Genomic DNA, 23,290 nt, shown 5'->3' with positions numbered 1-23,290 from the left:
TAAGTGGATGCACGATAGTAGATGACCACAGTGTATCCCACTGTACATGAAAACATCATTAATCCAAGTACTGTATTGGACGAGATTGCAAGGGAACAACGCCCCTTCGTGGTCAATGTGAAGACACCTCTATTAACAAATGAAGTCTGCTGAGTGACGAAAAAATGGCAAAAAATGGCAAAACTGAATTAGAAAAAAAAAACACTTTTTGTCCCCTATGATGCTGTTTTAAAGTTTCTAAATAACGATGAACATCCATCATGTCAAACCCCTTGTTCGTCCATATTGTTGAGGTTATCCTACATATCCTATCACATAACGCCCTCTTGTGGCCAGGTTTAAAACACCTTTGTTAATCCATGAAAGCAGACAGCCAAAATATATATTTTGAGCTTCTAGGAAAACACAAATAATACTGCATCAAATATTCATTCATTCATTCATTTTCTACTGCTTTTTCCTCACGAGGGTCACACGGGTGCTGGAGCCCATCCCAGCTGTCTTTGGGCACACCCTGGACTGGCCAGCCAATCACAGGGCACATATAGACAAACAACCATTCACACTCACATTCATACCTATGGACAATTTGGAGTGGCCAATTTAACCTAGCATGTTTTTGGAATGTGGGAGGAAACCGGAGTACCCGGAGAAAACCCATGCATGCACAAGGAGAACATGCAAACTCCACACAGAGATGGCAGAGGGTGGAATTGAACCCTGGTCTCCTAGCTGTGAGGTCTGCACGCTAACCATTAGACCACCGTGCTGCCTGCATCAAATATAAATAAATCCATTAATGCGTTAAATGTGTCATATTAATGGATGAATTGATGTCAGTTAATATACATTTTATGCATTTTTTATTTTTAACATAATGGTGTACAGATCAAGACGTCATATTTTCTGGGAATATTTACGCAGGCTGGAATTTAACAAAAGGACAATTGAATTATTTCAATGAATCTTTTATTGTTCAATGCATGGGCACACACATGCTGTATGTTTTCTTTTTGCACAGTGCATGATGGGATGGGGCACTCACTATGAAGACAGTGATGTACATATGGGATCAGATTTTTTTTATTTTATTTTTTTGGGTGGTCCGAACATAACCCACATTGCACAGAGGAGGAGTCGGCCCACCCCTGCCGCCCTACTCTTGTAAATGTGACACCTTGATAAATGAGTAAGTGGCTCCAGCCTTTCCCTTACACGTTCCTGCATGATGCATCCAGGCTTAAAGACTAAGCGCAACAAAAAAACAGCAACGTGAACACCGTTGTTTGGGTAGAAAAATTAAAAATCCAAATGAAAACGTCTTAAACGTTCAAAACTGCAAAAAATAAAAAGAGGATAAACGTGTAGCTCTGGAATAACCCTTCCTGGAGGCCTTTGTGGTTGGACCACAGCCTGCTTGTTTGTGGATGGGTTCTGGTTTTCTCTCTCTGAAAGGTTGTCATCACGCTCACCCCGCTAGACTTTGTCAAAAAGAAAGAAAAAAACAAAAAAAAAAGAACATGCAGGGACAGTGGGAAAGCACTGCTCAAAACACCTAAATGTGAACATGTGTGTGTGCGGCTTCTCTCTCCACATCATGGATATTTTGCTAACGTGTCCAGTGCGTGCCTGGTCGGGACTGAACCGGAGCACCACCGAGTTTGTGTGGCGTTCCCCCCGCCCCAACGCTCCCCTCACCGTGACCACTAGGGCTCGCGCTCTTTAACGCTCCTCTTGCCATATTTTTTTCTTAATCCTCCACCGACTCTCTAATCTTGAACTCTTTCCATCGATCATGTTCATCTTCATGTTCAGTTGTTGTTTGGCTTTGGAGACGCAGATACACACAGAGCAAAAGAGTGGGAGAGAGAGAGAGAGAGAGATAGAGAGAGAGAGAAAGAGAGGGAAAGAGAGAGGGAGCGAGTGTTGTGATCGATCAGATGTTCGCAGCACCGACAGCTGCCCCCCGTTTTCGCCTCTCAGCCGATCTCCTTCCACTGGCGGTAGAACTCGGCGATGTTCTTCAGCTCCATGCCTGCCGAGCTGGCTGCCTGGACAGCCGACTGACGGGGGGAGGAAACAAAAAAAGGTACAATCAGGAATGGAATATTTTACAGTCGGGATGCAACATGCGTGTGCTTATCTACGACAGAAAGGCAACACATTGCCGGTTGAGACGCCCAGCCTCCAAGCCAAGGGTTGGCTGAAACCAGATCAGAGCACGACACCAAAAAACTAAACATGTGGTTTGCTGATCACTGGGACCGCCTCCACAGCAGCTTATGAGGAAAAAGACCGTTTCTCTGTAGAAATGGACCGCATGGACCTCACTAGACATTGGCTGGTGGGCTGACCGCTCGCTCCAGCGCTGGCATTGCAATCTGCTCGTTTTGATATGAAATTATAAACCTTGCTCCACACCCCAGGTGGACCGCGCCCTGCCAAGAAGGCGAGTCCAAACAGTACGGTGCCATAACTGGAGTCAGGGACCAGCGATTCGGTACCAACACAAACTGCATGCTGGATTTACTCTGCGGTGGTGATGTGATGATGGATCTGACCTTCATTGCCGTGGAGCGATCGCAAAGCTCGTCCACTTGATGGCCGGTGAGGAGCGTCACCATGCCGGCCGTGTCGTCGTCTCCGTTGCTCTGGGACACGGTCAACTGACGACAGCTGTCCACCATCTTGTACAGGTGCCTAGATCAAGCATGATAAGACATGAGCTCTGTTGTGTACTTTACACGCTGCAATGATGCACCGGTCCAATTCCAATGCAATTGATGCCATGGGATGACACACAGCAAAGTAACATTAAGGAGTGGGACAGTAGGAGACAAATATTACAAACACGAGCATAGCTATGTGACGCTGAAGTGTCAACATTACATTTAAACATTGTACTAGGTTAGCATGTACAATAATCCGTCGTTTATCATGGTAAGTGAATTTCCGCACATTTAATACATAATGCCGCCTACAGAGAACATACTAACACCTTATTTCTAAAATCACAAATACTTCAACTTGCTGATATAGTTCATCTTCAAGGACTTCTAGGACTACGTTATGCTAGCCATAGCATTTCAGTATGTGGAATCAAACTATGGAATGGATTGAGTAAGGAAATCAAACAATGCACAACGATGAGCCAATTCAAGAAACAATACAAGCAGTTGATGTTTGCTAAATACAAGGATGAAGAGTCTTGAACCAGTCATGATGTGCTATATTTATCACTATATTGACACTTACTATGGTACCCATTATGGCATTGGATGCTCATATCACCTCCTACTTCGGTACGGGGTACATTATCAAAAAAAAACAAACAAAAACAAAAAAACCTTAAACTGTATTATGGAAAGCAGGAAGTGAACAAATGTAACAGTTAGTGATTGCAAAAGTAGCAGATGGAGGGGTAGGATTTAATAAGCTTTGCTTCTTCCTACTCCTTTTGGACATGTGGAACTGGGAACTGATTATGGGATGCACTCAATTGGAATCTGATGCATGTTCAAATAAAATAAAACCATTACCATTACCAAAACATTTTCACAGTTGCGAATAGAAAACCGGTATGACTTTCAAAATAAAATCTTCACCATAATTAGAGCCCTCTAGACATGAAATAAAACCCAACCAGTCACCTTTACACTCATATTACCCAATAAATTCGATATAATCAAAGAAAATAAGCCACTTAACTGAGACATAACTAAGACTCAAGCCTGTGTGTAAATAAATGTTCAGATGAGTGGACAGGAAGAGACATCTGGAATTGAGTTTAGCTGGAGGACGGCCAAAACAGTAGCCATAACAGTATGATTATGACTATTATGGGATAAATACTTATGAATTAATAATAGCCGGTCATTGAGATCTAGTGCGTGCTTTATGTTATGTTATATGATGTAATGATGTATACCAGGCGTCGATGTCCTGGCGTTTCAGTTTATCCCTTTCAAAACTTCGACCCGACTCCTTCTGGCAGCGGATGTACCTGTGTGGCAAAGAACACTCCGGTAACAGTGACGACGGCCAGTAAAGAAGATATAATACTTTGAGGAAGTGCGCACCTGTTGCCTTTACGGAACTCAGACTCCAAGAAGCGGATGCTGTCACGCGCGCCGGCATTCTCCTTCTTGAGTCGGTCCAGTCCATCGATCACTGCAGCACAACAGGACACAGCCAGTGTTGAGGGAATCTCAATGTGTATTTGAGGAAATTGATTCAAATCAGCACGCTGACCTGTTCTTGGGATGATAATGATGAAGCACCCGCTGCCCGCCAGATGCCGGATGACGCTCAGATTCTGGCACAGAGCAGCCGTGTCGGGCACCAGGTAAGGAGACATGGAGGACTGGGCCTTGGGCTGCTGGAGACTGCCCTCGAGCTGCGACACCTCCAACTGCAAGGACATGAGTCCACTTTTAAAAGTACAGTTGTGCTCATAAGTATTCATACCGCCTGGAAAAATCCAGTAATGTTCAATTCTTTTCTACAATTATGCGTGGATGTTGGGAATAGACCTTGATTCAGTGAGACATAGTTGTTATGCAACAATCCAAGGCACATTTGATTTGGGTTGATGGGCATTATGACATTGATGATAACATTTGTATTTCCACCCCTATTCAAAAGTATTCATACCCTTGTCCTCCTGAAGTATAAAGTCATCTGTTCATTGTTCAAGTATATTTTTACTTGCAAGATGTGTCTTGTTGGTCCCCGCAATGTTATTCAACAAATCCAAGTAAACATTAACTATAAATTGTGTGAGGAGCTGAAGTTGCGTATTGTGGATGCACACAAGGAGGGTTTGGGCTACAAAGCAATATCCAAATGCTTTCAGGTCCATAGAGCCGCAGTCCAGAGCATAATTAAGAAGTATAAAGAATTCCACACAGTGAAGAACCTGAGAAGACCTGGAAGGAAGCCCACAGTCTCAGCCAGGCAGGCCAGAAAATTGGTACGGGCCGCCACCATTAACTCCCATACCACCACCAAGGAGATGTTGCGTGACCTCGGTGACAAGGGAAGCAATATATCGAGACAGACACTCCAGCGGACATTGAATAGGGCAGGACTCAATGGACGCAGACCACGCAAGAAGACTCCACTCTTCAAACCCAACCACACAAGAGCACGTCTGGACACCTAGACAAAGCCAAGACATTTTGGTCATCAATTCTGTGGTCAGATGAGATGAAGATGGAGCTCTTTGGGCACAGAGATGTTGCTTACGTTTGGCGAAAGAAGGGTGACGCTTTCAAACAAAAGAACACGGTGCCAACTGTTAAGCATGCAGGAGGAAGCATAACACAGTGGGGCTGTTTCTCAGCAAGTGGCACGGGGAACCTCATTAAGGTGGACGGCATCATGCAGAAGGAACAGTACATGGAGATCCTCCAGCAGAACATCCAGCAGTCTGCTGCAAAACTTGGTTTAGGGCCACATTGGCTCCTCCAACAAGATAACGACCCCAAACATACCGCCAAAAAAGTCAAGAAATGGTTTGAGGACAATGAAATTAATGTTTTGGAGTGGCCAAGCCAAAGCCCGAACCTCAACCCTATCAAAAATCTGTGGCGGGAACTCAAGGTGAAGGTCAGCGCAAGGAAACCATCCAATCTGAAGGACCTGGAGAGAATTTCAAAGGTTTAATGGGCCAAAATCCCTGTGGAAACGTGCTGGAACCTGGTAGTCAACTACAGGAGACATCTTGAATCGGTCATTGCAAACAAAGGCGATGCCATTGACTATTAAGTGACATCATAAAGCAGGGTATGAATACTTTTGAACATGAGATGTTTTGCAAATTTGTCTCAAATATTTATGCTGTGTTTGTTAAAACCTGTTGTAACCTTTTATGTCATTTGTTGTAGAATAAATGGAATCTAGAAAGAAATAGATAGGAAATACCCCAAAAATGATAGCGGTATGAATACTTCTGAGCACAACTGTAGCTACATTCCACATGTAACGAGACAAGAGTGACATTATGTTCAAACCTGGAGTCGAAGCTGGGCCATGTCCCGCATCAGTCGATTCCTACGGGCCTCCTCTTCAGCCTGTAACATTTATAAAGCACAACTATTAAATGTAACATTCTCATTGATGACAAAACAGTTCCACACAGACAGAGAGATGTTGGAGGTCAAAAGTCGCTAACCATTCGGAACTGGGCCTTAGCCTGCAACACCAGATTGTCGGGCTGCGACTGAGTGACGCTGGTGAAAATGCCCGCCTCCGGGTTGAAGTGCAGCACGTTGCCCTGGAGACTGGTAAGGAAATGGCCAAAACTGCGAATGCAACACACTCGCACGATGCACTGCAACAAGGCAAGGGAGAGCAGACTTTTATGTAATACGCCTGCTTGTATGGTAAAAGTATCACAACACTTGCCATGCATTTATTAACAGTCATTGTCATCAAACTCATGATGCAACTCATCCATTTGATCTTTAAGCTTTTTAGAAATTCCACTAAATACACTTAATCTTGTGCTTTTATTTTGAAATTGATTTTTAAAAAAAATTAATGCAGCGGGATGGGTGGTCTATTAATACTTGTATATGAGAAAAAAATGAGCCAGATTATTTCGGGCCTGCATCTAAAATCTCCAATATTGATTGCTGATACAAAGAGTCCAACAAGAGTAAGTAGCAAGGAACGGGAGGCTATCGGCCATGTGGTCGTCAGAAAAAGACATGCACAAGTTTCCCGTGGTGGCACAGAACTGGGAAGTTTAATATAGTTAACCATTTGAGCTTCATCATTGCAGACATTGCAGTGTAAAACCGCTGGCGTGTATACACATGGAATTTTCCATGTAAATTAGCTTTAAGTTGCGCATTTGTTTAAACTGATTTCATTTTTCACCATTCATTCATTTTCTACCGCTTTTTCAGGTTGCGGGGGGTGCTGGAGCCTATCCCAGCTGTCTTCGGGCGAGAGGTGGGGTCGCCAGCCAATCACAGGGCACATACAGACAAACAACCATTTACACTCACATTCATACCTATGGACCATTTGGAGTGGCTAATTAACCTAGCATGTTTGTGGAATGTGGGAGGAAACCGCAGTACCCGGAGAAAACCCACGCATGCACGGGGAGAACATGCAAACTCCACACAGAGATGGCCGAGGGTAGAATTGAACCCTGGTCTCCTTCTCAAATGGTCTCACCCTTGGACCCACATATTCCAAAGGTCATTAAGTTACTGAAGTCATTAACAAAGTTGTATTACTCTATTATTTTAGACATATTTGTCATTTAATAAATTGTATTTCTGTTGTTTTTACACTTTTGTTTAAGTATTTTTTTGGTTTGTAAAACTAAGTCTTTTTTATTTTTACATTTATCATCACTGGTCATCTTTTGAAATGTTAGTACACATCAATACACACAATTTATTGTATATATTTTTTGTATATTTTATATGTTTATTGTATATTTATAAGTATATATATATAGTATATATATAAGTGTTGATTAAACATGTTTTGCGCCGGCATACTTATTTTTCACTACTTCAAATTCAAACTGTCTTATTAAACAGATATTTGGGTTGGACATTTTCCAGCAATTGTCATTGCTAGTGATGAAGTACCCTTTATACTTTATAAACATAGCCGACATGATACAGATAACGGCAGATATGCCTCCCAAATGATGGGATGTCAAGTACAAGAGGTTACAGGTCAATCAATAATTATACATTGAACATTTTCACAAAAAACATTGAAGGAAACAGCAGCTCTTGACTCACTAGCGCCCCTTGTGTAGCAGAGTGGTATTACATGCTAAGCAGCAGTGGCCGATTGAAGCAAGTAAATTGGCAATGGTAATGGTAATAAAATATATAAAATGGTAATAAATTCTGTGTTAGAATGCGTGTACCTCCTGAAGCGGACTGAGGGAGACGCTGTGGGGAGCAAAGTCCAGGCGGCGGTGAGCGACGGCGAGAGCGGGTAAGTGTCGCAGGGCCACGTCCTCGGGCAATAGCAAAGTCTGGACCAGAGCGGGCCGCTCGCACTCGTTGAGCAGTTCTGTCACCTCCGGGTTGAGGTCGACCTCTACAAGGCACATGTCGGCAAGGTACGTAAAAAGCGCGTAAGCTAACATTGCGGACAGTTCGGCCGTGGCTTTGTCATTAACTCACCGGCCTCCAGCATCCTGCTGCCATCAGGTAGAAGATTGAGGAGCACAGACAGGCGGTTCCAGAGGCTCTGAGAACTCTGCAGAGAGAGAAAAGTTGAAGTAATTCCTGAAATGAACGTCTGGAGGCGTGCCCTCACCTGTGCACACATGAGGATGATGTCCGTGTTTGTTCTGAGCCAGTCGATGAAGACCTTCACCACCTGGATTAAGCCCTGATTGGTCAGGATCTCCAGCTTCTCCAGCAGCGTCTTCTCACTGTGCATAAAATGAGCGCTGTGCTGGCTGCCCTCTGAATCCGAGTCCAGGTCTGAAGGAGGAAGTTCACATTCATTTCTGGATTCTTTATCAATTACACAACAAAAGGAACATTACCATTTTCATTGGTCCCATTGGGTGTGGTCTGGTTCACGTCGCAGGGCGAGTCACTGGTGGTGATTGGGGTCTCCTGGGAAGGTGGAGTCGTGGAGTCGTCAGTGGGGGTGGGCCCACTGGAAGCAGCTTGAGGCTTGAGTAGCATGTTGCTGAAAGTCGGAGCCAGGCGGAAGCAGCGCTTTGACTGAAAAAGCTGAGAGGACATTGCCTGAAGGTTGCTGCTGATGCTGGCCTCGTTTGCCGCCAGGGGCCCGTTAGCGGTGGGCGGCGTGTCCCCGCCCCCGTTCCCGCCCTCCTCCTTGGGATGTTCTTCGTCCTCTTCTTCATCTTTGCGTTCCGCTGTGCAGTTGTCGCAGTTCTCTGCGTCGTCCATATCCTCCAGGTCTGAGCGTGATTCCTGGCTGTTCATGTCGGAGTCCGTCTCCACGTCAAAAGCCGTCCCGCCTTCCTCCTCTTCCTCAGAGCCGCTCCCCCAGCAGCCCTCTCTGCCCAGTGGGTTGTTCTTCAGTTCTTTACCGAGAGTGGACTGATCGGGCGGCACTCCGGGCGACGGGCACCCAGCTGAAGCAGCGCGATCTCTCGTTGCCAGCGTCTCCTCATCCTCGTCTTCTTCCTCGTCTTCGCTCTCAAAGCCTTCGCTCAGGTCGCTCTCATCCTCGTCTTCTCGCCGGTCCTTGCGGGTGCAGCGCCGTCTGCGGAGTCGAGAGAGGCGGGTGTACTTCTTTTTCTGCTTCTGTTTTTCCTCGACTTCCACACCACTTTTCTTCTTGGGGCCGACTTCATTTTTCTCCTCTTCATCCTCTCGCTCCAGGGATCCGTTCTGCAGAGGCCTCTCCTCAGGACCGTCTGTAGGCAGAGTATCCCTCGTCTCAAAGTCATCTAAAGGAGAAGAAGAAAAGATTGTGTCAGTAAAAATAGCATAGCGGCTTGGCTTATGGAACTGTATTTTTAGGCCATATTTTAGAAGTTGTTTTGGCAGTCATGGCCCAAATTGGGGCCAAGTAGCGCAGTGGCACACCAAACACAGCAGTGGGGTAAAAAAATAAATAAAATAAATAAGCTTTCTATCTACAGGATTGGAAAGGGATGACGGGAGAGTGAAGGTATCCTCATACTAGACCATTTGTACTGTGCTTCCCTGAACATTTGTGCCGTGGCCTGTTTATAAATGAAATTATCATACAACACAGAAAACCTATTTCCAACATTAACATTATCAAGACATGGAATAACACCACTGCAGTAACCTTTACACTCCTATTAACCAATATAGTAGACATAAGAAGAAAAGTAAAACCTAAGGAATAAATAAGAAGCGTGCTCATGTGTGTTCCAGTGGCGTGGAGAGGAAGTGACATCTGGGATTTGCACCTAGGCTTCAGCTTGGCGTGGGTTGCAGCCGCAACAGTAGCCCATGTTAGGGATTATTGTGCCTATCGTAAGATCTTTCGAACCTGCAACAAAATCTGCGATTAAGTCTGGTGCTTGTGTGTCTCGTCCAACATTACCCCTAGTGACAAGTGTAGAATACTATGGTACATGTCATCACGTATTTGAATGAGTCTTCTTTATTTTTATTCTAGTCTATTCATTTAATTATTATTTTGTTAAAACTGCGACTCCAAATTGTCCATATGTATGAATGTGAGTGTGAATGGTTGTTTGTCTATATGTGCCCTGTGATTGGCTGGCGACCAGTCCAGGGTGTACCCTGCCTCTCGCCCAAAGATTGTTATTGATTTTCCGATCAGGATTTTCACATAGACAGGAAGTCTCACACACAGCAGCATGCTTGTTCCAGATGATGCAACAGGAGCAGAGGTGATGTTTTGAGTCTTTGTATTTTTTTTCCATTATGTTGGTTATTATTAAGAATATACATGCACTATATACATGCACTTCCACTTGGCAAACGTACTGTGTTTTCGGTGTTAAGTGGGCCCAGACAGGGTGTGATCATTGTACTGTTGAGTATGCCATCAGATGAACATGTTTGACTGGAGCACGAGAGCATGTTTGTTAAGATCATTAGTTAGGTATGCGCTGCTACAAAAGTTACACCCACTTTGAGCTGCAACAACAAAGTCAGAAGGATTGCACCATTGCACCCATCAATACATGCACTTGTTTCGATATGGTACCAGCATCTCACCAGCAGCGTCTGTGTTCAGTGGTGGCACCTGGCTCTCCCCTTCCTCCAGTTCAGCTTGCAGTCTGATGTTCACATGGTTGATCAGATGGGAGAACAGGGCCAGCGTAAAAGCGATGGATGCGCTATACTGCTTTGATCCTTATGCAGAAACAAAATACACTCATTGATGTTCAAATCTAAAACATTATGTCTGTCCAGTTTGTCCCACCTCCTCTCTTCAGGCTGTGCACCACCATCAGGCATGTGCCCACCATCTTGAAAACCAGTGTGTCGGGCAGCACGGTGCAGGAGCCGTCGGTGTGCTGCTGCTCCTCATCCTCCTCGCTGAGGGAGTGGTGGGCGCCACAGTGGGTGTGCGCCAGCGGCGGCGGCAGGTAGAAGAGCACCAGGTTGAAGTCCTCCAGCACAGACTGGCACAGCGAGGTCAGCTCTGCCTCCATCAAGCTTGAGCAATGAGAAGACGTACGACCACGGAAAACGTTAACAGCTTCAAGGCACTTAAAAAGTTTATTGGCTCCTAATCTGCTTGTTCGGACTACATCTTGTGACGTAGACACTCCTTCCCTCCGCGCCCACAGTGCAGTTCACCTGTTCTTGGGCTGCAGTAGACTCTGCAGGTACATGAAGCTCACCAGGACACGCTTGATGTCTCTGGACCTGCAGGAAAGACAAGATCATGGAAAGCATGATTAAGTGCCATTCAGACCAATTGAAGAGTGTTTACACCTTAAAATCATATACCGTATAAAAAGCCATCGTCCACCACAAGCTTTTGTTTACTTTTGCTTTAATTACCTCTTCTTTAACCTTTTTTAAACTTTACAGACAGTTATTTTAACGTAGTAAAGTAAATAGGACAGATACAGATGTGAACAATAACATTAAGTAGGGTTCCATACCATTTACTTTTAAGGGAGGCAGCTCCCTGCTTTTTCTCAAGTGTAATGGGAGGTCACATTAATTACTTAACACAACAGATGCTGTCTTCTTTTTTCTGCTTGTATTTGTAAAGGACTACAAAAATAACATTAATGCAAAATCTGGAATGTGAGGCTATAATGTAATAATATATATATGTATATATAATACATATTTTCTATATAATATAATAATTATTGTGAAGAGGGCTCGAATAATTAAAAAAAATATATTTAGAAGATTTTAAAATCTAATTATTCAAGGTGCCCTGCGATTGGCTGGTCACCAGACCTGGGTGTACCCCCACCTCTAACCCAAAGTCATCTGGGGTAGGCTCCAGCAGACCCCCACATCCCAAATGAAGGCTAAGTGACATAGAAAATGAATGAATAATTGCATGATTGCATGCATCGTGTTTAAATATAATTCATTACTCTATATTCATTGTGTTTCATTTTGCATGAGCAAAGAGACTCAAGAAAGAACGTGGGCAGAATCCCGAGTGGAATCGCTGACTAATTGCTTCACTTCAAAAGAAAACTGCACTTTTTTGGAATTTTGGCCATCATCCCCAATCGTTATGGAAGACGTGAACACATCTTTTTCCTGTCTGTGCGTTCTAAAAAGATACAAAAATGGATAAAAAGACACAGATAATTAATGCTCGTAATGGGACACACCTATGTGAGGCCGCCTATAAGGCCAGCTATTAAACCACCACCAATAACAATAACAGACTGCACCATTGGTCGTTGTTCGAGTCAAAGTGGACTTCATGGGAGACGACCGAGAAGGACACCACTGTTGAAAATGCATGTTGACAAGCCACAAAGCTTCTGGGAGAATGTTCCATGGACAGATGAGTCAAAACTTTTTGGTAAGGCACATCATCTGTATGTTCATAGACTGAAAAATCAAGCATAAGAAGAAAAGAACACCGTCCCTACTGTGAAACATGGAGGAGGCTCAGTTATATTTTGGGGCTGCTTTGCTGCATCTGGCACAGGGTGTCTTGAAGTTGTGCAAGGTACAGTGAAATCACAAGACTATTAAGGCATCCTGAAGAGAAATGTGCTGCCTAGTGTCAGAAAGCTTGGTCTCGGTCGCGGGTCATGGGTCAACAGGATAACGATCCAAAACACAGCCAAACGCACCCAAGAATGGCTAAGAGAAAAGCGTTGGGCTATTCTGAAGTGTCCCTCTTATGAGCCCAGATCTGAATCCCATTGAACACAACAACTGTGGAAGGAGCTGAAACATGCCATCTGAAGAAGACACCCGTCTCCTCAAAAGGTTGTGCAACAAAATATTAAGTTATGGGTACCATCATTTTTGTCCAGGCCTGTTTCATTTGTTACTTTTGTAAGTTTCGAGTGATTTCGTGAGAATTGTGGGATTTTCTTTCTTTAACTGAGGGGTACCAACAATTTTGTCCATGCATGTAGCTAGCCGCCGTGGTGTGGGGAGGTGTCACTACGTCAGTAATGTAGTTCTTCAGTCTACAGTGTTAATAATGTAGCCGTAGCTTGGTTAATAAGCAGGTCACATGTTTTTCTCTCTTTAGAATGCATAGAAAAGAGAAAGATGTGTGTTCATGTTTCAATAAGGATTGTAGATGACAAAATTGCAAACAGATGCAGTTTTCTCTTAAAGCTGGATTTGATTCAGAGGAAAGAAAAATCACGTCATACTATGGCAGTCGACTATTCCATCAGGGAGTTTCGCATTGAGGGGGCCAATGTGCTTGTTTCGTCTTCCATATTGAGTGGTTTGATTATGCAATTATCCAGTTGCACATGCACAACACTACTTGGACAAACTGACTGCAACGAGTTTCCAGAAACATTTTGAGTTGTTCAATGCTACCGAAGTGTATAACTGTGTTAGCGTTTTTAATGAGATTAATATTGATGATATAAGCCCCTATGTGAATAATAAAATTTAAATATAATAAATCCCTCCAAACATCTGTTACGTTTTTTCCGAGCAGCATCCTCACCTCTGTCGGGATGGCGACAGCTTCTTCATTTCCTGCTTCTTCACTTGGTGGTACATCTTGGCCGCTTTGTCAAAGAGGCGCTTCAGGTTGCCATAGGCACCTTCGAAGGGGGTCTCCGATTGGATACTAGACAGCAGAGGGTGACACTTCTGTCAAAATGTGCCACTAAAAAGGTGCCCTATCATGAAAAAGTGACTTTTAAATGGTGTTTAACAGGAATATGTTTCCCTACAGCCTGTTCATGAGCATGGATATGATACTCCACCCCAAGCTAGCTAGATGAATCCGGAATGTGCATACAGGCTTCGCTAGACGTCTTAAAATGCAGCTTGTGGCTCTACCAACAGACACGGGAGCAGTAAGTTTGATCACTTATTTTTCTTCAGTGTATATGCTAACCTAGCACATTGCTGCTGTTAAAATAGATGAGTGTAATGTTAGCACTTGGGCTAACATACAGTATCTACTCTAGTATTGCTAACGTTTGTGTTTACCCCGGGATCACACTGAATGCATTGAGGCTCTTTTGCGGCCGCTGGAAGCATTCCGTAAGATTGAAATCTGTGTTGTAGGCTCCCACTTGCTCCTTGCAGTACAGTTGCGGCGGCCGTACTGCACAACTGAAAAAATCTGTTTGGAGTCTAACTTTTTCTGCAGATACTGCAGATGCTAGAGCAGTCACATATCATCATCATATCAATACAAGAAATTGATAATAGTTGCAGTGATGATTTGGACGATATCCATAGCATGAGAGGCCCTTTCCGGCATGCCGGAGTGGAGCCACAACGGATTCAGTGTGATCCCAGCCTTGACGTTAGTTGTTGGCATCTCCTATATTGGACAAGTGTCAGTTAAGAGTGTATATGTCAAAAGTGGACAATAGCACATCTCAGAGATGCACTCTCTGATGTGGACAAACAAGCTCATTAGCATTAAAGCTACAGACACACGGAACAGCATGTTCTTATTAGAAGCACCTTTCAACAGCATCAAGGTTAACACACTTCCAAACCACTACTGTGCAACTTCTTTAGAATTAGCTTATGGGAGCTTTACAGAAAAGAGACAAGCGACGGTGCTATGCGTTACTCACCAGCGTAGATAGTAGTAAGTTGCTTCTACATTGTAGAATTTGCTTCCCGCCAAAGTGCCCAGCTGGTTAAAAGGCATCCCTGCAGAGGAGAGGGCTTGATTATTTGTGAAAATAAAATACAGAGTCACTGGCGTGGGCTAGTCACTCACCTACGTGCGGCATGACGGACAGCGCCTGATGGTAGAACCTCTCTGCCAGATGCTCCGCCTCCACCCCGGCGAGCTCGTTCTGGTAGCGAGCTGCAAAGGAACACCGGCACATAAGGTGCCTGATGACTAATTTGGCGATTTAGTACCTACCGAGATCTCCGAGGTAGACGAGGCAGCGATGACAGGCCATCTGCGCCCACTCCATCTCCTTGGGGGAGGCTGACACCGCCTTCTTTCGGCCTGCGGTTATATGTGGCATGTCACAATGTATGTAAATAGCTAAGCTTCCGCTCATGCGTTAACTGACCGATGAGCGGGTCAGTGACGTGGGTCCAGTCGATGCAGTTCTGCAGCTCCAGCTGGTAGTGGGACTGTATGTACAGCAGCAGGTGCTGGTAGAAGCCCACCCCGGCAATCAGATGGGTCCTGTAGGCGCACTCCAGGACGCTGCGGCTGTGGATGTGCTACAACGCAACAAAAGAGAGTCACAAATACGACATCAAAAAGGACACAAAGACAAACAACAAGCTCCGTCAGCATCGGCAGTTACCTTCTTGTTGGTCTTGATGACCTGGATGACCTCATAGTAGACCTTCCTCCACAGCAGCTCCTCCGCCTTGCGGCCGTAGTCCACAGGGTGCAGGAACATCAGTTTCACACAGAGCTCCCTCAGCCTGATAAGAAGAAAAAGAGCAAGAATTCGGTCAGTGTGGTCCCGGTGTGGCCCAGTAACATTGATGCTAATCACAAATATATAATAATTGGTGATTGTTAGTTAATAGCGGACATTCATTTTGTTCGTTGGGAGAGTGGTTAGCGCGCAGACCTCACAGCTCGGAGACCCACCCTCGGCCATCTCTGTGTGGAGTTTGCATGTTCTCCCCGTGCATGCGTGGGTTTTCTCCAGGTACTCCGGTTTCCTCCCACATTCCAAAACCATGCTAGGTTAATTGGTGACTCCAAATTGTCCATCGGTATGAATGTGAGTGTGAATGGTTGTTTGTCTATGTGGGCCTTGTGATTGGCTGGCACCTCTCGCCCAAAGACAGCTGGGATAGGCTCCAGCACCCCCGCGACACTCATGAGGATAAGTGGTAGAAAATGAATGAATGAGAGAGTAAAGACAATTATGCAACACTTCAAATACTCCTAAGAGATAAGAAATAAGTAGTAGGTGCAAGAGTGATTGAGATTATATACAGTGCATCCGGAAAGTATTCACAGCGCTTCACTTTTTCTACATTTTGTCATGTTACAGCCTCATTCCAAACTGAATTAAATTAATCTCTTACCTCAAAATTCTACACAAAATACTCCATTATGACAATGTGAAAGTCAAAAGTTTTTTTTGACATGTTTTGAATTTATTAAAAATAGAAAACAAAAAAATCACATTTACATACGTATTCACAGCCTTTGCCATGAAGCTCAAAATTGAGCTCAGGTGCATCTTTTTTCCACTGATCATCCTTGAGATCTTTCTACATCTTAATTGGAGTCCACCTGCAGTAAATTCAGTTGATTGGACATGATTTGGAAATATAATAACTGTCTATATAAGGTCCCACAGTTGACTGAGCATGTCAGAGCACAAACACCAAGCATGAAGTCAAAAGAACTGTCTGTAGACCTGCGAGACAGGATTGTCTTGAGGCACAAATCTGGGGAAGGATACAGAAAAATTTCTGCTGCTTTGAAGGTCCCAATGAGCACAGTGGCCTCCATTATTCGTAAATGGAAGACGTTTGGAACCACCAGGACTCTTCCTAGAGCTGGCCGGCCTTCTAAACTGAGCGATCGGGGAAGAAGGGCCTTAGTCAGGGAGGTGACCAAGGCCCCGATGGTCACTCTGTCAGAGCTCCAGTGTTCCTCTGTGGAGAGAGGAGAGCCTTCCAGAAGGACAACCATCTCTGCAGCAATCCACCAATCAGGCCTGTATGGTAGAGTGGCCAGACAAAAGCCACTCCTTAGTAAAAGGAACATGGCAGCCCATCTGGAATTTGCCAAAAAGCACCTGAGAAACCATGAGAAACAAAATTCTCTGGTCTGATGAGACAAAGATTGAACTCTTTGGTGTGAATGCCAGGCGCCATGTTTGGAGGAAACCAGGCACTGCTCATCACCAGGCCAATACCATCCCTACAGTGAAGCATGGTGGTGGCAGCATCATGCTGTGGGGATGTTTTTCAGCAGCAGGAACTGGCAGACTAGTCAGGATAAAAGGAAAATGAATGCAGCAATATATAGAGATATCCTGGATGAAAAACTGCTCCAGAGCGCTCTTGACCTCAGTAGACTGGTCATGTACCTTGACCATATAGACAGTAGACATTAGCACACAGCTAAGATCTCAAAAGATTGGCTTCAGAACCACTCTGTGAATGTCCTGGAGTAGCCCAGCCAGAGTCCAGACTTGAATCCGATCGAACATCTCTGGAGAGATCTGAAAATGGCTGTGCACAGACGTCTCCCATCCAACCTGATGGAGCTTGAGACTTATTGCAAAGAAGAATGGGCAAAACTGCCTAAAGATAGGTGTGCTAAACTTGTGGGATCATATTCAAAAAGACTTGAGGCTGTAATTGCTGCCAAAGGTAGATCAACAAAGTATTAAGCAAAGGCTGTGAATACTTATGTAAATGTGATTTTTTTGTTTTCTATTTTTAATCAATTCAAAGCATGTCAAAAAAACCTTTTTTCACATTGTCATAATGGAGTATTTTGTGTAGAATTTTGAGGTAAGAGATTAATTTAATTCAGTTTGGAATGAGGCTGTAACATGACAAAATGTAGAAAAAGTGAAGCGCTGTGAATACTTTCCGGATGCACTGTGTGTATATATATAGAGTTTTAGGTGTTCCTAATGAAGCCAGCATACAGAAATTTAAACAATTGATTTTTTTTTTTTCAATCACGTCATGGGACATCAGATAAGAGGAGACAATGACAGCATCATTGTCAACTTCCTTTTCCCCAGTATACTGCGTAATCCCAGCCACTACTTATATTTAACAATAATTACATGAGCTTTGAATCGCCCCTCTCTCTGTGTCCTTGGACTGTTTCTTGGGCATTATTGGATAGCGCTTACTGTGCTAAATATTTCCTGAGAAGAGAAGGCGATATCCAACAAACAACTAACAAGCAAACGTATCGCCTCGCTCACATTCAGTTATGCAGCAGAGGGATCCGATCACACTCGCCCTGTGATGTGATCGCTCCTCGCCAGTAACACACATGATAACTATCACATTTCGTTGTCTTTCCTATGTATTTGAGGCGGCCTGCCACAGGTTAAAGTAGTGTCTGTACTTCCCTTTATGCTGTATCTACTACCTGGCACTTTGGATGTGCTCTAAACACCCGCCCACAAGTTCTCTGATTGGCTGAAGACGCAATCTTACTAAACCTTAGCCAATCCTCATTGCCTGTGTGATCGTCTCACGCCCTCTCTTGTCACTCTGCAACACTCTCACAGCACTACAGATTAGTTATGATATATTTTTAGGCGGCTTCAATAACGTGCGGTAACGAGGTGTCAAACATGGTAACGGCATTATGCTGACAGTAAGAATAATTAGTTAGATTACCCATTACTGGAAAAAGTAATGGTGTTATTAACGCTGCTTATTTAAACCAGGCGTCTCAAACACGCGGCCTGCGGGCCAAATGTAACACCAGTTTGAGGCCCCCGCCTGGATATGAAAGTTTAATGTTAGTGCGGCCCGCGCAAGTTTGATATGGATGCTACATGAGTTAGCATGTGGCTCTAGACCCTGCAGTTGCGCAATATGTTGTAAATAAAAAGAGTATAAATGTGACTATAGTCGTGTTTTGTCATGTCTACAGGGCTCTAATAATGCTTTGTTCATTTTAATCTGAAAAAAATCATATGTCTACCCACCAACTATATGTGGTTTCTTAAGTTTTTATTATTTGCCCTTTTATTATTATTATTATATTTATTTATTACTGATTGATTGATTTTCTTTATTCTTGATTTGTTTATTTATTTTTCATCTTATTTTGTGCAGAAAAATAAAAATTAAGATATTTGAGAACAGTGGAATGTTTTATCAGAGCTTTTCTCGTAGAAAATCGGAACCAAAGCACTGAAAAAGTTTGTATATTTTTCTGTTTTTAATATACATTCATTCATTCATTTTCTACCGCTTTACCTCACGAGGGTCGCGGGGGTGCTGGAGCCTTTTCCCAGCTGTCTTCGGGCAAGAGGCGGGGTACACCCTGGACTGGTCGCCAGCCAATCACAGGGCACATATAGACAAACAACCATTCACACTCACATTCATACCTATGGACAATTTGGAGTGGCCAATTAACCTAGCATGTTTTTGGAATGTGGGAGGAAACCGGAGTACCCGGAGAAAACCCACGCATGCACGGGGAGAACATGCAAACTCCACACAGAGATGGCCGAGGGTGGAATTGAACCCTGGTCTCCTAGCTGTGAGGTCTGCGCGCTAACCACTACACCGCCGTGCCGCCCCTGTTTTTAATAAATGCGGTTTTTTTTTATAAATAAAAGTACATTCATGAGTGAATAAACATTGTGCTTATTAAATAATAAATGACGAGTCATAAATGAGTTGTTGAAGAATTAGACCATGTTGGCAGGGTTGGCATGATAGATGTTTTCCTAGTCAAACCATCACTGATTGGTTGATCGCCAAGAAGAACAGGTGTGGGTAAAACACGGACTGTGGACTGCGGACCACGGTCCAAATAAACGATTCTGATTGGTCCATTTCAAGATTTGCAAGGATTGGTTTGCAAATTAGCACCGGAATTATGCAGTCCGTGTTTTACCAACACCCAACAAGAACCACTTTTAAAAAAACTCTTGGCAGTATGGCATGCCAAAGTGCACTTGCCCGACGAGAATATCACACATTGGATTTACTTGCCCCAATTTTGTTTTAACTTGCCCCGGGCCATCGGTACATCGTTATTGTTGAGCCCTGACCTTAAATAGCTATTTTGATTGACGTATTACCAGTACTACGGTAATGTACACAACTATGGATGAATCGTGTGTAATTATCTTTACCATATTGAAGATAATTATGACCAACTACTTTGATTACCTGTAAACTTTGAAAATGTAAATGTGAAATACGAATATTTTGGACTTGGTCATTTAAAGTAGCTTGCAGGCTGAAAAAGAGTGCGCACCAGATGGAATATACGCTTGGACCAGTGATTTTCAACCACTGTGCCGCGGCACACTAGTGTACCTTGAGAAACCGTCAGTTGTGCCGTGAGGAATTATCCAATATCACTTTTTATAGTTAACATTGATTAATCATCATTTGCAAATATTATGTCAATAGCCATGAATATATGGACCCAAATATTCCAATTGCATTTGGTATATTTGCTCAAACGGAAAGAATTGAACAGGGATGGAATATTCCTTTCTCCATTCCAATTCAGGTATCTTGTACCCGCTCAAACGGGAAGTTGTCAGGGTGCGTTCTTCTTCATGGTGTTTTTCTTCTTCTGTTGTTTATTGGCGGTTGGCAAGCAGCTTTCATGTGCATTAGCGCCATCTGTGAAACAGAATCTAAACCCTTCCATACTTTATTCACCAGTCCAGTTTTATTAAAAAAGAAAATATATATCTATACAAAACATGTCCTGAGTTTAATTATAAAATATTAGCAAGATTGAATTTGATCTTTTTCTGTTTAAATTGATCCCGGGTGCGTTCTTTCAGCGCATGCTCAGATATGACGTAACACGCAGATCCAGACGTTCTTCAGTTTTAAAAATGGAGGCGAGCAATCGGCATTGGACTGCTAAGCAAAGTTTGTTTTTGATTCAAACTAAATTTCAAGACTGGACAGACAAAAAACTGGCAATACGGAGTTATTCCAACAAGTGAAAGAAAAACTCGGGGAAGTCGGTATCACGTGATGTTGATGTTTACGTTTTTTTGGTTAGTGGTGTGCCACAAGATTTTTCCAATGTAACAAACGTGCCGTGGCTCAAAAAAGGTTGAAAAACACTGGCTTGGACCAAACGTGTATTTAAAGTCACGAATGAATGAGATGATCATTCCAGGTAGGGATGACTGGTCTACATACACTGCATATGTAAATCCAATGACAGCGACACCTACTTGTTGCGGAGGCTGATGTTCTCAGGCTTGAAGACCTCCCTGAAGGACGCCTTGCTACCGATGATGACGTCAAGTTTGTGCACAGACTCTACCACCGCTCTGGAGAAGCAGACATGTTGTAGCAGATGAGCAGATGTCAAAACACAAAAGACAAAACAAAACAGAAAAACACACAGAGCTCAAATTCCTTTCTGTTCCACTGCTTTCAGACACGGGAGCAGCTAAATCCGGATGCTAACACTTGACAGGAGCTTGTTTTAACAGCAGGTGTTCCTCTGTTGCACGACTACTTGACGTGTTATAAAAGCTAATAAATGACCTCCCTTAATTTGGATCAAAACACGCCAAAGTTGCACAATGACGTCCAATAAGCACCTCTGTCAGCAGGACACAAAACCGGCCTCATTCTTACCTGTAAAGCCGCTTGATGAGAAGCACTTTCGCCTCCGGTTCGCTGTCCTGTCCCGGTCCACTCATGTTACCGACTTGTCCCGGTAAGTGTCACCCGGTCGTCACCCGCTTGTCACGGATCTTCTGGGTTCGCTCTCCCCCCCACCCCGGCAGTGACAACCGTGTTGTTAGCCAGCTAGCACTAGCCTCCGTGGTAGCGTTAGCTCGCCACCCCCGGTCCCGCCGAGTCTCTTTCGTTTCGTGTGAACTTTGGCGAGGCCCCCCTCTGCCCATCCGTTCCGAACACCGGGTGAGATCAGTGCCCGGTAATGCGCGTTCTTCCCGGTCAGCTAAAGCACCCTGGTTCGCCTCTGGTATTGCGCTCCAGTGTAGCCATTGCGACCAGGGCGGCCATTCTTCCTTACAGACAGTTGACCGCTGCATTATCGCGAGAATTCAGAGAACACGTGTGAGGTTGCCAGGTGGGCAGCGAATCCCCGGTTTTCTATTAGTGATAGATTCATTTCACGTCGGAGGTAGTATTTAAGTATATTTATTTATATTTGGCTGTGTGAATACCAACAAATCTTAGCGTTATTTGTTTTTAGATCTGCATTATTTAGTTACAGTTGCACTCATTCAACGATCATTGTAAATTCTATTGATTTGCAAATCTATTGCGCTTCAAATTTTGTGGTTTCACTCTAGCATGGTTTTTCAAAATATGTCAATTAATAATAATTCCTGTTTCATGGTAGACTACAGCCTATTATGAGTCCAAAAATATGCATATTTAAGCAAATTGTATGTATTCTTGGCCAAAATGAAGCATTCTTAAGCATAAAAATGACTCCATGAAGAAAAATACAAACTTCAGGCATTCAGAAGGCACATTCAAAGATGTGATGATATGTAGTATTCTGCACTGGTTACTGGGTGTCAGAAATGTTACAGTGATGAGACATTAGACACCACAGGAAGTACTCTCCCAATGCTAATGTGTGTCTATATTATGTTTTATGTATCTTATTTTCTCTTGTTGTGTTGACTATAGTGATACTACAAGTGCAAAGGTGACTACAGAGGTGTTATTTCATGTGTAGAGTGCTCTAATAATGGTAAAAACTAGCTCTAGAAGGTCATTAACGGGTTTTCTATGATGTAACTACGCAAATATTCCACTTATAAATAAATAACTTTTCTTGTTAAATTATATTTTTAAGAATGTGCTGCACTTTGGACATTCCTGGTATCAAAAATAGGCATTTTAAGGCATATTTATGGGTGCGCCTATTACAGTACTTGCATTTTTTTTTTATGTTTTTGGCTGGAGGGGTCTTGGAACATAACCTGGGGACTGAGTGAGTTGTACATCACTAAAACCCACCAGCATAATAATACATTATGTCGTCATGGAAAAAATTATTATAGCAGTCTTGTTTCTTTAATTTCTTAATTTTAATTTTAACACGGCAACATAGAATGCCTGACATCACTGTTTTTTGTTGACCCCCCACCTCACTCAAAACTGCTACGTTTGTGCTGTTTTGTGCAGTTAAAATGAACGTTTGTGCTGCTTTTGTTTTTCAGTTGGACTGCACTAAACTTAAGTGTTTCAAACGGAATGAGGAAGAAGTAAAAAACTTACCACTTCCACACAGAATGAGAGGAGACCAGTGTGAAAGTTAATGTAATCTAACATCATGTTTTATAATATTACTGATAGTAGTAGAAACCACAATATTGTATATAAAACTTGTATTTCAGTATTTTTGGACTAATAGGCTATAGTCAACCACAAAACAGACATAAGTACATAAGTCAACCTTTGGTTGCTAAACTGTAATAACTCAAAACAGCACAAACGTAGCACTAACAAATGAGACTATTTGATTAGAGTTTTGA

At 43.4% G+C, this 23,290-nt stretch overlaps 1 protein-coding gene across 1 annotated transcript; it reads right to left on the bottom strand.

Annotated features, from left to right (window-relative positions):
• Positions 1-884: 884 nt before the first annotated feature.
• smg5 (SMG5 nonsense mediated mRNA decay factor) lies at positions 885-21,836 on the bottom strand. The gene is made up of 22 exons (XM_058052892.2): positions 21,408-21,836; positions 20,996-21,094; positions 15,404-15,527; positions 15,161-15,317; positions 15,004-15,093; positions 14,854-14,943; positions 14,705-14,783; positions 13,609-13,734; positions 11,280-11,348; positions 10,900-11,135; positions 10,692-10,829; positions 8,540-9,418; positions 8,305-8,474; positions 8,169-8,244; positions 7,907-8,082; positions 6,176-6,334; positions 6,015-6,074; positions 4,252-4,411; positions 4,080-4,170; positions 3,929-4,003; positions 2,562-2,700; positions 885-2,063 (listed from the first exon to the last, which is right to left on the bottom strand). Exons 1-22 carry the CDS (start codon positions 21,470-21,472, stop codon positions 1,980-1,982), a joined length of 3,342 nt encoding a protein of 1,113 aa, XP_057908875.2. The 5' UTR covers positions 21,473-21,836; the 3' UTR covers positions 885-1,979.
• Between the last annotated feature and the right edge of the window lie 1,454 nt (positions 21,837-23,290).

Source organism: Doryrhamphus excisus, linkage group LG5 (assembly GCF_037039965.1).
Source record: "Doryrhamphus excisus strain RoL-2023G ecotype Guam linkage group LG5, RoL_Dexc_Guam_v1.1, whole genome shotgun sequence".
Classification (NCBI taxonomy): domain Eukaryota; kingdom Metazoa; phylum Chordata; class Actinopteri; order Syngnathiformes; family Syngnathidae; genus Doryrhamphus; species Doryrhamphus excisus.
This window is presented reverse-complemented; position numbering and strand designations above follow the sequence as displayed.

Coding starts and splice junctions, on each gene's coding strand:
- smg5 (XM_058052892.2), bottom strand. CDS start 21,472: ATGAGTGGACCGGGACAGGACAGCGAACCGGAGGCGAAAGTGCTTCTC. Junction 10,830..10,899: donor GCACAGCCTGAAGAGAGGAG/GTGGGACAAACT, acceptor TTTCTGCATAAG/GATCAAAGCAGTATAGCGCA. Junction 8,475..8,539: donor CAATGGGACCAATGAAAATG/GTAATGTTCCTT, acceptor TTCCTCCTTCAG/ACCTGGACTCGGATTCAGAG.